Raw genomic sequence first — 15,176 nt, 5'->3', positions numbered from 1 at the left:
TTGCAGACAAGTGGCAGACAAGTGGCAAAAATGAGGTTCCTCTGAAAGGCGACTGTCTCTCCCTTAAACATAGGGTGAGGGGTGCAGTCATATGGTGGAGGAGGCCCCGGGGCACACCCAGGACAGGCTGGAGAGATTGAATCTCTCAGCTGACCTGGGAACTCCTTGGTGTCCCCCTGGATGAGCTAGATAAGGTGACTGGGGAGCAGTGTTAATTTTGACAGCAAATTTTGATTTAGTTTTAGTCACAGTCTTTTGACAAAACTGTAATTTAGTTTTAGTCATAATTTAGTCATCTGAATAGTTTTAGTTTTAGTCGACTAATTAGCGTAAGAATATAGTCGACTAAAACTACAGTCGATTCAATCGACTAAAATAAAAAGGGTGTAAAATGTAAATGCTTCTTCTTCAGTTCCCTTGAATTAGTCATTATACACACTTACACGAAATTAAATATTTATTAAAAGTTATGGAATATTATTAATGCTTGAAAGACCAATACAAGGTACAGGGCAGTGTGCCTTCAGGACTAAGATTAGGAAAGGCTAATCCACCGTGGTGTGGTGATTTTCTCTAAACACAAACGCTAAACTGGGAAAAACACTTTACCCTGCATGACATTAAAAGGATAACCTTTGCATGGAGAGCTGGGTGACTGGCTTGCAGATGTTGTTTAAGATTTGTCGTGTTTTTACTCGAGATAGGCTATGTTCACACAGCCTGAAGCGACCCAATTCCGATTTTTTGTGAAATCCGATTTTTTTTGCGTGGTCGTTCACATTTCCCAATATATGCGACTTGGATGTGATCTGTGTGTGAACAGCAGACGAACCTGAAAGTGTCCCGCATGCGCAGTAGAGGACGCGATAACGTCATGTGAGTATGCTCAATGTTTGCGGAAGTCACACATGTTTTCCTTCCCGTGTTCGCGTAACGGGACGCAGAATAGTGACGTTTGTCGAGTATCAATGACGTGCAGGTCGGATAAATGCAACCTGGCCGTACACACACAGGTCGCATTTGAAAAGATCGGATACGTATCGGATTTAGGACCACATATCCAAGTGGCCTGGGTCGCATTTGAAAAAAATCAGATCTGTGTTGTTCAGACTGGCATGAAAAGATCGGATACAGGTCGCATGAGGGCAAAAAAATCGGATTTGGGTCACTTCGGGCTGCAGTGTGAACGTAGCCATAGTTACCCCACATGGTTTACACATCGTTTTGTTTGGCACAACGTCAAAGGAGAAATGTGTCCATACATCGGCTCTTCTCTTTTTCCCTGCTGACATTGTCTACATAACTTAGTTCTATCAGAAGTAACAACAATTCACAGGCTAGTGTGGCCTTCCCAGATTGAGATCAAATTTGTGCAACTGTGCATTTGATTGGCTGTTTTCCTAACTGGTCCCTGCCTTTCACAAAATTAATTAAGTATAGATTAGATGTCGTCCCCACCAAGCATTTTTGTCTCATTTTCATTTGTTGATCAAAGTGTCAATTAATTTTGCCATTGTTTTTATCCTTTTAGGTAGTTTTTATTTAGTTATCATCTCATTTTCATCATGAAAAAAATGGTCGTTGATGAAAACTATGACGAAAATAGTTCGTCAACGAAATTAACACTGCTGGGGAGAGGGAGGTCTGGGCTTCTCTGCTTAGGCTACTGCCCCCCATCACCCAGCCCCACATAAGCTGAAGAAAATGTATGGATGGATAGATGGATGGATGGATGGATAAAAGAAATTGGTTGCACTTTATGTTACAGATTGGTGATAGGTAATAATGCGGTAATAGTGGGGTAATAAGGTGGAAACAAGAAGGTAATAAAACAGAAAGGGGACATTATTACCACTTAATTCTGAATATCCAAATTTTTGTCTTTAACCATCCAAAGTTTGGTTGCATTGTGGACGATATTCCTACATGAATCATGAGTCTAGCGCAGTCCTCATTGTTTCTTCCAGTGTCAAACCTGTCCTTGTCTTGACATTTTCTATCCATGTTATTCTTGGTCTCCCTCTATGTCTTTGACCTGGAACTGTATTTTGAATTATGTCTTTCTTCAAGGATTCTTGTTGTTGGCTTAGCACATGTCCGTAATATCTCAATTTCCTTTCTTTAATTGAATATCGCAATAATAACCAAGTAATATCTTGTATCAACAATGGCTATATGACACTGAAATTTATGTAATTGTGTAATAAGGGTACAAAAACTGGGGGCAATAATGTGGAAACAAACATACGGCTGTGAAGCAAAACCAATTAGTCATGGTATATTAATATATTAATAACTCATATTAATCATAATCTGCTAGCAAGAAAATGAGAATATCTGTACATCTGCATTTTATACACTGACTTCAAATTAATATTAACCTCATAATAATAAAGTAATATTTGTATATATTAGGTTATTATTATCATACTATAATGCTGGATTTAATTGTACCTTATGCTGCCAGTATTCTTCTTTGTTACAGTGGTTACAGTGTAAATATTAAGTTTAATGCTGTGGCTTATAACCTGGAAACACCTGCAGTAGTTTTTGTGGAATAACAAGGAACTTGGTCTGGTGAAAAAAGAGCTTTTACTCTGTTTGGGGGAGGGGATGAAATGAAATGAGATGAGATATCTTTATTGTCATTACACAATACAATGAACTTTTGTTGGAGCCATCCTCCAGATGCCGACATAATAAATAGGATAAATAAGGATGTGTGCTGTCCCTGACTATGGCTGTGATCCGCCTGGTGCAGTGGGTCCTGTATATGTCCTCTAGTCTGGGGAGCTGGGTGCCGGTGACCCTCTCAGCAGTCTTGATTATGCGCTGTAGAGCTTTCCTGTTGTCTACAGTACAGCCAAAGTACCATACTGAGACGCAGTATCAATGGCTGACCTGTAGAAGCTCATCAGCAGCTGTTGTGGGAGTCACAGTCTCTTCAAGCACCTCAGGAAGTGAAGCCTCTGGAGACCTTTCTTGACCGTCGATGTGATGTTGACAGACCAGGTCATGTCATGGCTGATGTTGACCCAGAGGTACTTGATGCTCTGCACAACCTCCACTCTCTCACCGCTGATTGTGATTGGGTGATGTACGAGGGGCCTCAGTCTCTTGAAGTCCAGGATCAGCTCTGTCATCTTTGCTGCGTTGAGAATCAAGTTGTTCTCTCAGTTCCAGCTCTCCAGGTTCTTGACCTCTGTTTTGTAGGCAGCCTCATCACTGGATGTAATCCTGCCTACCATGATGGTGTCATCTGCAAACTTTATGATGGTGTTGGCCTCGTGGGTTCTCGCATTCTTCAAGTGTCCCATAATGAGTCACTTGAAGCACTTCATTACCACCAGTGTCAGGGCCTCTGGCCAAAAGTCATTGAGAGACCTGTTGGCTGTTCAAGTCCTCATCACGAGAACTCAAACTGGATACTGACTTCGATAATCATTTAAAATACAAATCGGGATCAGTTAGGGAGTGATTGATGATCTGGTGCTTCTTGTTTTATAGTCCTTTTTTTCTATCACATTTTGTATTGTGTAATGTGTCTTGTTGCATTTCACTGCTGTGTTTTACTGTATATTTTTGAGTTTGTTTTGTACCGACCCTTACATAGTTTATCACCGAGTTTTAACCCCAACCCTAATTCAAAGATCCATTTAGAGATATGTACTGCAAATAATATGGTTGTAAATGCTTTGGTCTGTGGTGTCAGCACAATGAAATAAAAATGTGAGAAACAATAATTTAATTAATCTAACTATTGAGGCATGTCTGGGTTTGCAGTTACATGTCTCCCTCTCTTGTAACTTTTGGTTTCTTCTTTAGGTAAAGCTCCTCCAGACTCCACTACACACAACATTGTGGCAAGAGCAATGCTTTCAGAAAGTACTGCTGCCAGCCTTTAACACACTCACTGATAATGTATGATAATGGATTCTTTTTAATTCCACCTTTCACTACCCTGTGTGCGCCCTGCGCCTCCAGTCATTAAAATACCAAAGGTGTGCTGCCACTCCCACTGCACAATATGCACAGCACACTTGACTGCGCTTTACACCTGCACATTGATTCATTCATAAACTTATCACCATTCATCTTTTTAGAATTCAGTTTTCATAGACAAACAGCATCTCCAGGAAAAAAAAGGACCCATCCAGATGGTCAGACACAAATGGCACAAAGGTTTAGCAGGCTCACGTTAGTTCAGGAGGAAATTCCAAGCTTACTAATATACTTCTAAAACTAGTTGTGTGTCCAGGGTGAACTTCTTCCTTGGTTTTTCCCACTGATCAATAGGAATTGGTTATGACAGTAATGAGAAGGAGAAAACCACTGGGCCCAGTGGTATAATTAAGCAAGCACCTCCAACGGATGGCTAATTAATAGTGTAGAGGAAATTAATGAAGAGCTTGTGGCCTGCCGCTGACAGCCAGCAGGAGTAAAACTCAACTACGTCAGCAGAGAGCTCTGCAGCACTTCAGGTGACTGCCAAAGCCTCCTCTGTCATTTAGACAGTGTATTCTACTCACGGTTCTTAAACCAGGCCACTGCCTCATGGCCCAGTAAAAATATGCAGTTTTCTGTAGCTAATGCTGGAAGATCTGATCTCGAATGAGATTCTTTAAACTGCCAATCCCCATCTGTTGTTGAATCCTCCACTGGGCACTGATCTCAGTGCAGTTTTCAGAATAACAGCCAAAACTTTACTTAATGATTCAGACACATTCAGACCCTGATCTGTGACCAGGGAAGCCTCAAGGCTTCTGCCAGCATCCTTCTCCATCATCCACACAACCTGGAGCGGGCTGACTCCAGAGCAGGCAAAGAACTAACAAGCTGCTGCCCATCAGCATGGAGTCCCAGCCACTGCCAATGTCCTTTCCCTCAACAACACACAGTAATTCTGGGAGAAAGTTATTTTGTTGGACAACATGCTTCTAGTCACATTAAATCTGAACATCGGCCCCAAGAGACTCCATTAAGGGTGTTCGAGTTTCACCCACTCTCTGTGTCCCAGAAATGTGTCATTCGTCGGTTCTGCTTGACCAGAAGGCCTCGCAAAATGACAAGTGCTTCCTTCCTCACTGTTACGGTGGACAGAATTCAGAGACACACGTAGAGAGAAGCTCTACTGGATAGAGTCTGCACCAACTAACTAAAGCTGCCCTTACAAAAATTGGTCTGTCTACACAGGTATGTTACAGCTCCTTTTTCCAATAAAATGCATGCAGCCACATTGTCACCATCAGTCCAGCCAGGAAAAAAAAAAAAAAAAGGGGCAATGTTTGGATTCCAAAATAATGTTTCATCATTATTCAGATTAGCTGTATAATTTAAAAGAAGCTGTTAATGAAAGATTAGACCACCTCAGCAAATCCACAGCTGTGTCTATAGGGTTCAATTTAAAATAAAAAATAACCCAGTGACTTTTAAAACAGACATTTAAGTGGGACTGGATGCTTTAATGAAAGATAAATGCTCTCACCCTGTGTGTGCATGTGCAAAGTTCCTTGAGGAATACTAAGTGTAGCTATTGATTAAACTCTTTCCTGGCCCATCCTGAGAGACAAACTACATTGCGTACTCTGACCAATGCCAGGTTTGGCCAGTGTAGGTTTTTAATGGATCTGGAAAGAACCCCCCCCTCCCTCTCTTCTAGTGTCCAGGGAACAAAGACAAATAGCTCTTTTATTGCCCTCCTGGTAACACCTCTGTGCTCAGGTTTTCCTTTTTTCCTTCCTCAATCCTTTTCCATCTTCTCTTTGATGAATTAATATCACATTGAATAGCCAAGTCTCACATCTCGCCGATTGTTCCCTTTTTAATCAAATGTGATTACAAAAGGCTGCCTCTGAAAGGCGAGGAGGCATACTGGAAAAAGTATAATGAGCATGTGTGTGTGTGTGTGTGTGTGTGTATGCGCACATGAATCTTTGCTCTGCTGAAATAGGCTTGACTTACAGCGCAATTAAGGGACTCTCACTTAGAAACAGCAGCAGTACTTCGCATTAACACACAAAAAAGCCTCATCAGGTCCTTTTAGGCTAAACAGTTGGTCAAATGCTTAGTGTACGCACAATAAGGGCAAACAGAACAATAAAATAATGAATGTCCTTCCTGTCCTTCAGCCATTCAGTAAGCATGCATGTTTGTTACAGTGGCTAAAGTGAATACTTAGAGAATGTGAGTTTATTCCTGTTTTTTTTTTTAACTGACAAATGACTACATTCCAGGTCAAACACGTAGTCTCGGTGCAGGCTGTAGTCGTGTAGCCAGGCGGAAAATTGGAAAATTTAAGCTACAGTGAGTCATTAGCTAAGTCAAATATGAAACAAAAAGCTGTGTCTCCCTGGAGAATTATTTCTAAAGTCTAATCTCTCATTCAAAGTGAATGATTTCACTTCAGTGGACTCTCGAAAATATGCTAACCTTATCATTGTTCATGCTAGCAGATAAAACTGACCATCTTCAGCAAATTCACTTGTGCACTTCAGCGTAAAAAAGCCCTTTCTTTATTTTTTATTATCAGCACAGGCCCCGGACTATTTTCCCATCAGCTTATCCATTTTATACCCATACCTCACCCTTCTCAATCTTGCTTCTCCCCGTTTTCTTGAGCTGCAAACTCTGTAACTAATTGGATCTGGCATGGTCTGTAATGACTTTGCACTCTGTGGGGAGCTATGGGAAAAATCACCCCTCATTTCTTCTGGCATCACTCAAGTGACCACATACTGAACCTCAGTGACATATAGCTCCATCCTGCATCCAAAGGGCAAAGACAGCAACATTTACAGGATAACTGCTGATCTCAGGTTTGAGAAAGTGGATATGGATATGTTAGCCCCAAGGGCATTTTCAGTGAATATGTTTATCTATGTGTCTGTGTGTGCACAATACAGTATCAAGGGCTCATTTTACTAAGCCAACACTGAGGATTTGAGGATCTAGGAGTGTTGGTCAGTGAAGGAAACAAACAAGACATATTTTGTCCATTGAGCCATCAAGCACAGAGTAGCTTCACAGCTACATGCCGAACTCAATCAAAGATAAAAATCTGAAAGACTCTACAAGTGTCAGAGAAAGGCACTCCAACTATTTGTAGCTTGAACACTGGTTTGAAAAGGAACAGTGCATTCCAAAGAGTTCTTGCTAGAAACAGATATTTTTGAAGAATTCATGTTATTTTAGAACAAGGACTCACTTCTTGGAAAAAAAAATGAGGGGTTATCACAATTGCTCGATTATTGCACATTCACATGCACAGCTAACTGCAGACAACTGACAAATGGTGTCCATGTGTGCTCTACCCATCATTGTGTAGTACCAGTTTTATCGCTGCTCATAAACTCAGCTGACAATTTTCCTCTTTCTTTAAACCTTAAAATTCGAGTGCAAGTTGCAGCTGGCAGCTGGGAAGTTGCGGAGGGGTGGGGGGTGAGGGGGGTTGCGTCTCTTCAGTGTTCACATGCATCTTTAGGAAGAAGAAAAATGCTTGCCAGGGAAAAGAACAGGTGCAGAGGAAATTCTGACTCAACAAACCCTTTCCATCATGCCTGTTGCCTCCAGTCAAATTGAGCTGTCAGAGGCAGTAGAGTTTCAGTCTAATTTCAGCATAGCTTGGCTGTAAGTAACAGTATGGGACTCCAAAAATAAAGTCCATGGGCCAGGGACAAATTTGTTTGTCACTATTAATTATGACCAAGTTAGATTCTTTTGTCAATAAAAGCCAGTTCCTCCAACATTGGTCCTGGATTAAATCACTCAGGCACCCTCTAAGCACATGCCTTCATGTTGTAGACATTTATTTGTTACCTCTTTTTCTCTGTTTCATATCTGCTCAGGAGTCGCTGCAGACCACCACACTTGAAGCCCTGGAAGTGGGCTGCTGGGGCACCAACAGTGACAATGTCATAAAATGCATCTGTAAAGAGAGAGAAAATTGAGTTCATAGCATTTCAAATACTGAAACTTTTTAATGCAGCACCTATGAAATTGGAGTCACTGGAGGACCTTGAGCTGAGAAAACTGAGAAAATAAATTAACTCTGTCAAAGTGAATCAAATGTCAACATAATTTCAAATAGGAATTTTACAGAAATGATGGAAATGCCACTAATAAGAGTAATATCAACATTTAATGACACCGGACATGAGGAATGAATTTAATATTAAGTCGCGGCTGTTTTGGGGCGTCGGCTCAAATTGAAATGTGAAAGCTGTATGTGGTAGTGCCAGTTTCCATGAAATTAAACTCAGTATTTAGGTATCAACAAATATCCCATATAAATGCACACAAAAGAGACATGACATTATTTCTAGAGCCATGGGCAGGTAAGTCAGCTGATGTGAGCTATATATCTACAGCGCTATGTATCAGTATTTATAATGGCCAATAAATGGCCAATAAAATGGTCAATAAATGAAACTTTAAAAATTAAATGTGAGATGGGAGAAAAATCTTTCAACCACGTTGAGTGAGGAAGCTGCAGAGCCTGTTCAACTATGTTGGCAACATACGCTTGGAACGCTGGGCTGAACATAAACGAGTATTCACTTCTTGTGACAGTAACGCAAGATTATTTTATAACAGCACTGTCATATTGTCTTAGTAAGGACTCTTATATAACTACACATAAATAATAAGGAAATTTATTTCTGTTTCATGTGTCTGAAAGGCATAAAAAAAAAAAATCGCCAGATACATCAGATTTTTGAATCACTAAATATTGGTACTTAAAAATCATATATAGGTCAGCCTCTAATTATTTCTATGTATATTTGGCTGTACTTGCCATCTTTTGCTCTTTATGTTTCAGTGGTCCCATCTTAACCTGGAAGGACAACGAGTGTCGCAGCATTTCATTCCAATTTGCACACCAGGGTCACAAATAAATAAACACCTCACAGACGGCTGGGCGGGCACAGAGGTGCTTAGAACAGGGCTTGATTTGAATGACTAATGACTGGAGCTGTCAATTAAATCAGGAAAAAAACCAGAGGGGTAGAGAAGGGGTGGATGGGGGGAATATTGGGGTGGGGTGGGGGGGGGGGGGGGGGGGGTTGAATATTTTGGTGTGGTTTAGTGCCTGGTCAGTTAATGAACGCCCATGAGAAAACAACAGTGCACAATAATATTCTAACCACAGGGAAAGCCTGCGTGGGGAAAAAAAGGGGCTGAAAACACAAATTAATGACACAACAGTTGCAACTTTTGCCATAGAGATAGTAAATGACAACACCACTGTAGACCAATAGTGGTTTGATGTTGGGGGCTTTGCTACTACCCACTGTTTCTTCCATTAATTATTGAGGCGGCTGGCCATAACACTCCCTGACTGCCACATGTCTGGCCCCTGGAGTTTTCAGATATCCAGGTTCCCTTAATTGGTTCTCCCCCAGCACAAGTGTACTGAAAAACAGTGGCGGGTTTCAGAACATCAAGCACAATGACCAATTTGTGCTTGATTTGGTTGCTCTTTTTCACACACCAGCCTTTTTTTCAATAAATCAACAATGGAGCAAGCTGTTATACTGAGAGGACAGTGGCTTTCTGGAAAGAGTAAACTGGTTGTGGCAGTCTGGATGATTGGTTATAATCAATGCTTAACCCATTCAACAGTCCCTTTTAACAATGACAGAGTATTCTTTTACTTGACCCAAATGAGTGCTGCATAATGCTTTCAGTTCAGCTTTGCCGAGCTGTGCATTTAGGCTGGAACTATTCTGCAGTTGTCATTTTAGAGACAGAAGACAGCCATTCACAGTAAAACAAATGAATACTGTTTAGAGCTGGAAGTGTTGCTTTCCTCCCTATTTCCTTTTCTTGCTGAATGATCAGTAGACAAAATGAAAATTAATGGTTTTGCATTGTTGAGTAAATTGCATAGCCAAACTTTATTACTTCAGAAAATCAAATGGAAAAATAGAGCTATTCACTGCAGTTGGTAACTGAGACTCAGCTGCATTAAGGACCAGTTTTCAATATCTCCCGTGCCTCTCTGATTGCAATGATTTTTTTTCTTTGTGTTTTTTTCCCCTTCTCAAATCAAGCAAAACTTGAAAAAAAAAAAAAATCAGTAATTTTATGTCAAACGAAGTTGTTGGAGTAAATTAAAACAAGTGGGTAGCCTAATATCCAGAAATAATTGATATTTTTAAGACAATCTTTTCATCAGTGGCCCTCTGTTTGAGGAGGACTTAATTTGTGCTTAACCATTCATATCAGAAAACCACTGATGAACATGCATGAAAGCTGCTACATGTTGAGCAAATTAGAGACAATCAGCAACTGAACAGGGAAACATGTACTGAGAGGTTCAAATATCATCACTATCACAGTACCAACACAGGTGAGTTTACTTATTATTTTTATTGACTTACTGCATCCATCTTAGATCAGTTGTAAAAGCATAACTGTGTATTTGCAGCCAAATTTAGATGACTATTTTATCAGATTTGGCTGGTGATTCAATAAATGCTGAGTGCTGAGTATCCATAAGGACTTTGCTAAAACTATGTGATCTAAACATTGTGTCACACAGTATTGTGCAAAAATCTCAAACCACCCCTCATTTCTTTATATTTTGCTAGAAAAAAAGGGAAATTGGTGCATCAGTTCATTGAAATGTGCAAACATACATGGAAATACAGCATATAAGGCAAAAACAGAGTTTGTGCATTTCTAATGAGCTTGAAAGTCCATATTTGGTATGATTCTTCAGCACAGTCTGAACTCTCTCAGGTTGAACTGAACTCTCTTAGTTTCTTTCATTAGTCTTCAGGAATAGTTCTCCAGGCTTCTTGAAGGACATTCAGAGCTCTTCTTTGGATGTTTCTGCCTTTTGTTCTGTTCTCTGTCAAAATGATCCCACACTGCTTCAATAATGTTGCGGTCCGGGCTCTGGGGAGGCCAATCCATGACTGCTGGTGTTCCATTGTGTGTGTTTCTATCCAAGTATGCTTTTAGTGCATTGTTAGTGTGTTTGGGATCATTGTCATGCTGAAAAATGAAGCAGCTGCAAATCAGACACTTTACACATGGTTTGGGGCTGAAATGCAGCCCCAAACCATGACATAGCCTCCACTGTGTTTTACAGATGGCTGTAGGCTGCTGTACCTCTCTGCGGACCTCTGTACATATTGATGACAATTTGAACCAAAACTTCTAATTTGGCTTCATCACTCCGTAACACCTGTTGACACTGATTTTCAGTCTAGTTCTTGTGTAATCTGGCATACCTCAGTACCAATACCAAGTTTTCAGCTAATAGTTTTTTGGGAATTAACTTGTTGGTACAAAAAAAAAATAAAATTTACACCTGATGATTCATCAATATTAGGTGGCTAATTAAACAAACAGACAAACAAAAAAATTCCTCTGAAAATGGTCCGGAACAAAGATCGGACTAAAAATGAGTGAAAAAGCAGCTTCCCATATACTCAAGCCAATACTTAAGAGTACTTAAAAAAATTCTAAGAAAATAATTTCTGTTCTATAAAGAAATGATGGGGGGCTTGAGCCTTTTGCGCAGTACTGTAATTGGCATCTCTGCTGTTCAACATTACTCAACAGCATTAATTTTCTCAATTAACATTGTGACACCAATGGAAGGTCTGTATGCTCTGCAGTACACATCAGCTACAGCATCTCTGTCTGGCATGAAATGGGCCAACAGAAGGGAATTATCAGAGTGTCTCTCAATCAGATGACAAACTCCTCTAAAGCTCAAATTAATACTTTTGATAGAAAAAGTTGCAGAGTTGTGTCATGACTCTTTCTGACTATTTTTAATGTGTCGTCCCAGATGTCTTAACTGAAAGTCTTCAACTTTCCATCAATCATCTGTTGTTTAGTTGCAATGGAGCCCATTCACAGATCGTCAGGCAGCAGTTAGTTGCCTTAATTCACTGAGACATTTCCAGGGCATAAACAGCCTCTGCTGGGTACAGAGCAGCAGTGGAGGAGACAGCCGAGTCTTTCACTCCACAGAAACGCGAAGGGCTTAATTAGTGTTTTGTCAGTTTTTTTTTTTTTCAGGCCAAGTTAATTCTCACCTTTCAGCCTGGGCAATGACCTAGAACCTCCCTGTCTGAACCCTCTGAGTATCTCTGACAGATGAAGTCAAGCACAGTAGGTGACAATGTTTCCATACAGTTTAGAGGTTATGTTCTGCATAACATAAGTGGAGAACCACTTTAGATGAAGCAATTTTCCCATATAAAACCAAATTGCTCTTGACCATGTCTGAAAGGAAGTCTGAAGACAATACATGCAACGAGGAATCTAAAACAAGCCTAAGCCAGAAGTGCAGTACCTGTTTTTTTGGGGCACGTCACCCTCATCCTCTGGGTGTGCAGGTTTATTGGGATAAACTCCAGAGACTTTTGAGCTTTGCAGCAGCTTGGCTTAAATGAGCGACCTGAAAACGGAAACAAAAGTATATGTCACAAAAGACAACTCCGCCCCCCAAAAAACCATTGTACAGTAAAAGCCATGACAGTCATGTAGAACTGCACGTCTCCTACACAAAAAATCTAAAGCACCCTGTGTTTTTTTTTTCTTTTTTGCTAAATTACATGTCTTTATTTCATATTTCAATGTACATTTAAAAAGGCCAGTGATGAACGAAGATTTATAAGTGTAACTCTCAGCACTAAAAATGGCTGAATGGGAGGTTAATTATCTACCGGTGTGCAAGAAAAAGGAAATGATGTGCCTATCAAACTCAAGAAAGGGGGAAAATGACAAAAATAAAATAAAAAACAGGAGATAAAAGACAGGAAGAAAAAAGAAGAGGAAAACTGGGGCAAATGTAAATAATTAAAGATGATAAATATAAGGCGACAGCCAAGTTAAGGTGTATAAAACCATAGTTCCATATAGCGTAATGCAATTTTTATTATTATTTCTACATTTCTCAGAAGACCCAAAGATTTCACTGCTTTTGGCTGCACAATCCAAATGGTCTCATACTGGCCTGGTCTTGTATAAAGCAACTGCCGCCTCTAATGACTCAGTCATGCTAGAGTAAAAGTAGAACATCAACCTCTTTGCGACTAGTAAAAACTGGTGGTGACTGCATTGAAATTTTTTTTCCTGTCAGCCAATGGATTCCAAGTATATGTGGAGACCAACTGGTCATCCTGAGGTTAAGTGTGCAACGTCCTCAACCTCTGGGCGATCACTTTCGATCACAAGGTGACTTTTGCTACAATAATAGCCCCATAGGCAATCTGTCTCCAAACAGTGATGGTCTGATTCAAACTGGCTGTGCAGGACTCACTCTCAGACAGATCAGTTTGTGGTTTGAGGGTTTGCAAATAATCACAGTATAATTTATGAACGCAGACAGATTGCCACCATATAGGAATCAATCAAAGTCAGTCTGTGCAAATGAGTGCACCTCGTCTGCAATATATTCAATTAAATTCAATTAATGTCAGTATATGCAGCGCCAAATCACACCAAAAGCCACCTCAAGTCCCTATCTCTTTGCAAGACTGCACTCAGCTCAAGTGGTTGCCAACTGGTTGTATTCTGGTTATATTCCTATATAAATGCAACATTGCTGAACGACCACATCATTTTGCAGTTAAATCATCACCTTGCAGCAACTATGTCATTATTTGTTGAGAAATTTCTGTTTCAAATCTATGAGGTTTTGGCTAAGCTTTGAATGTAAGCAGTTAATGTGAATTTCTGCGCGTAGATGGCAACAGATTTGCGATTTCCATTGATTGAAAGTCAACCTCCATATTATCAGAAACAGATTGCATGTAATTGCCAACTTGTCCCCATTCAATCACAAACTGATAGCAGACTGACTCTGTCTAATCACCATCTTGACACACCAAAGTTGCTTTGAAGACAGCAACTGACTGTGAAGGCTGGCATACCTGGTCCTTGTCTTTGAACCAACCAATAGTTGCAATAATTTTGGTCTTCAACCATTCTTTTCACTTGTGTGACTGTAGCATAATGTCCTGCAACGTGACTGTCAGTATATTTAGGTTGCCACATCCTGCTTAATGTCACAGTATAATCCACATCCCTTGAGCAAACTGTATCTGTGTTCTGCAATGTTAGTCATTTAGTCTTCCTTTTGCATGTCCCATGTAAAATACATATAGAGTACTTTCTTTGGATTGTGGAAAGCTGTGTCACTGTGAAGAATGTTCTGATTGCATTTCATGATGTTTTTGTTGTTTATTCATTGTATTACATCATAAAATGTATTCAATGTGTTTTGATTTGAAGCAGCTGTCTCCGTTTTTAAACCACGTCTTGATTTCAAAGTGGTTCATCATGTCTGTAGTCTTGTCATTTGTCAGCCTATTGTATTATAGAAAGCCTTTACTGTCTGCTGCAGCTACACCACTATCTTTTCAACATTACATTACACGACTTTTTTCTTCATCAATCCATGTGGCAAGGGACAAAGACACAGAAACAGGAAACATTAGATAATAAGTTAAATATATGATCAATTGTTCTCTTGATTGATTTACCAATGAAAAGAAAACCCTTGTGCAATTCAGTGACTTGAGATCTATTTAATGCACGACTGAGTGACAAAAGGGAGTACAAAGCAAATTAAAATCGATTTAAATTAGAAGTTGTAGAAGTAGCTCCAGTGCAGATTCAGATATACCTCTAAGGGTGTGGGGACTTTTACAACTTAATTGCTGCAATATGCTCTATAAATGGAGGCTTCTTTTTCCATTCTCCTTCACAATTGGTCAATTAATAAATCTAGCTTCAGAGTACCCCAAAACAAAACACAGCACAGCTCAAATTTAACAGGAGTTTAACAGAGAGCAATTTTCCCAAAGAAATGATGACTATTAAATACAGTGCCAGAAATTAAGCATACAGTGTTTAAAAACTGTAAGCGATGAAATTATTCACTGTTCACTATCATGGATTGTGATTAAAATGATGTCAAACCATAAGTATCCCACCTCTTAATGCGTATCAAGACCGTTTAATGCATATCTAAACAGAAGGTAGCAAATATGTCAGTTAGAGACCAACAAGATCAAAATCAGATGACTTGCAACCTTACAATAACCTCTAATATACAAGGTAATGGTTTGAACACAGTACTTTATGTCCTTTGCAGCCACTGCTCTGCTCAAAATGTCCAATTAAATGTTCCTGCCAAATGACAGTCT

At 39.9% G+C, this 15,176-nt stretch overlaps 1 protein-coding gene across 4 annotated transcripts in view; it reads right to left on the bottom strand.

Annotated features, from left to right (window-relative positions):
• Nucleotides 1-15,176, bottom strand: part of inpp4b (inositol polyphosphate-4-phosphatase type II B) — a 176,929-nt gene that overhangs the window by 45,174 nt on the left and 116,579 nt on the right. For all 4 annotated transcript variants that reach the window (XM_030741749.1, XM_030741740.1, XM_030741757.1 and 1 more), the window contains 2 exons: nt 12,317-12,421; nt 7,816-7,924 (listed from right to left, as the gene is read on the bottom strand). In XM_030741749.1, coding sequence (XP_030597609.1) covers nt 7,816-7,924; nt 12,317-12,421 — 214 coding nt within the window. The remainder of the gene's footprint in view (nt 1-7,815; nt 7,925-12,316; nt 12,422-15,176) is intronic.

The sequence above is a fragment of the Archocentrus centrarchus genome, chromosome 1 (genome assembly GCF_007364275.1).
Source record: "Archocentrus centrarchus isolate MPI-CPG fArcCen1 chromosome 1, fArcCen1, whole genome shotgun sequence".
Classification (NCBI taxonomy): Eukaryota; Metazoa; Chordata; class Actinopteri; order Cichliformes; family Cichlidae; genus Archocentrus; species Archocentrus centrarchus.
This window is presented reverse-complemented; position numbering and strand designations above follow the sequence as displayed.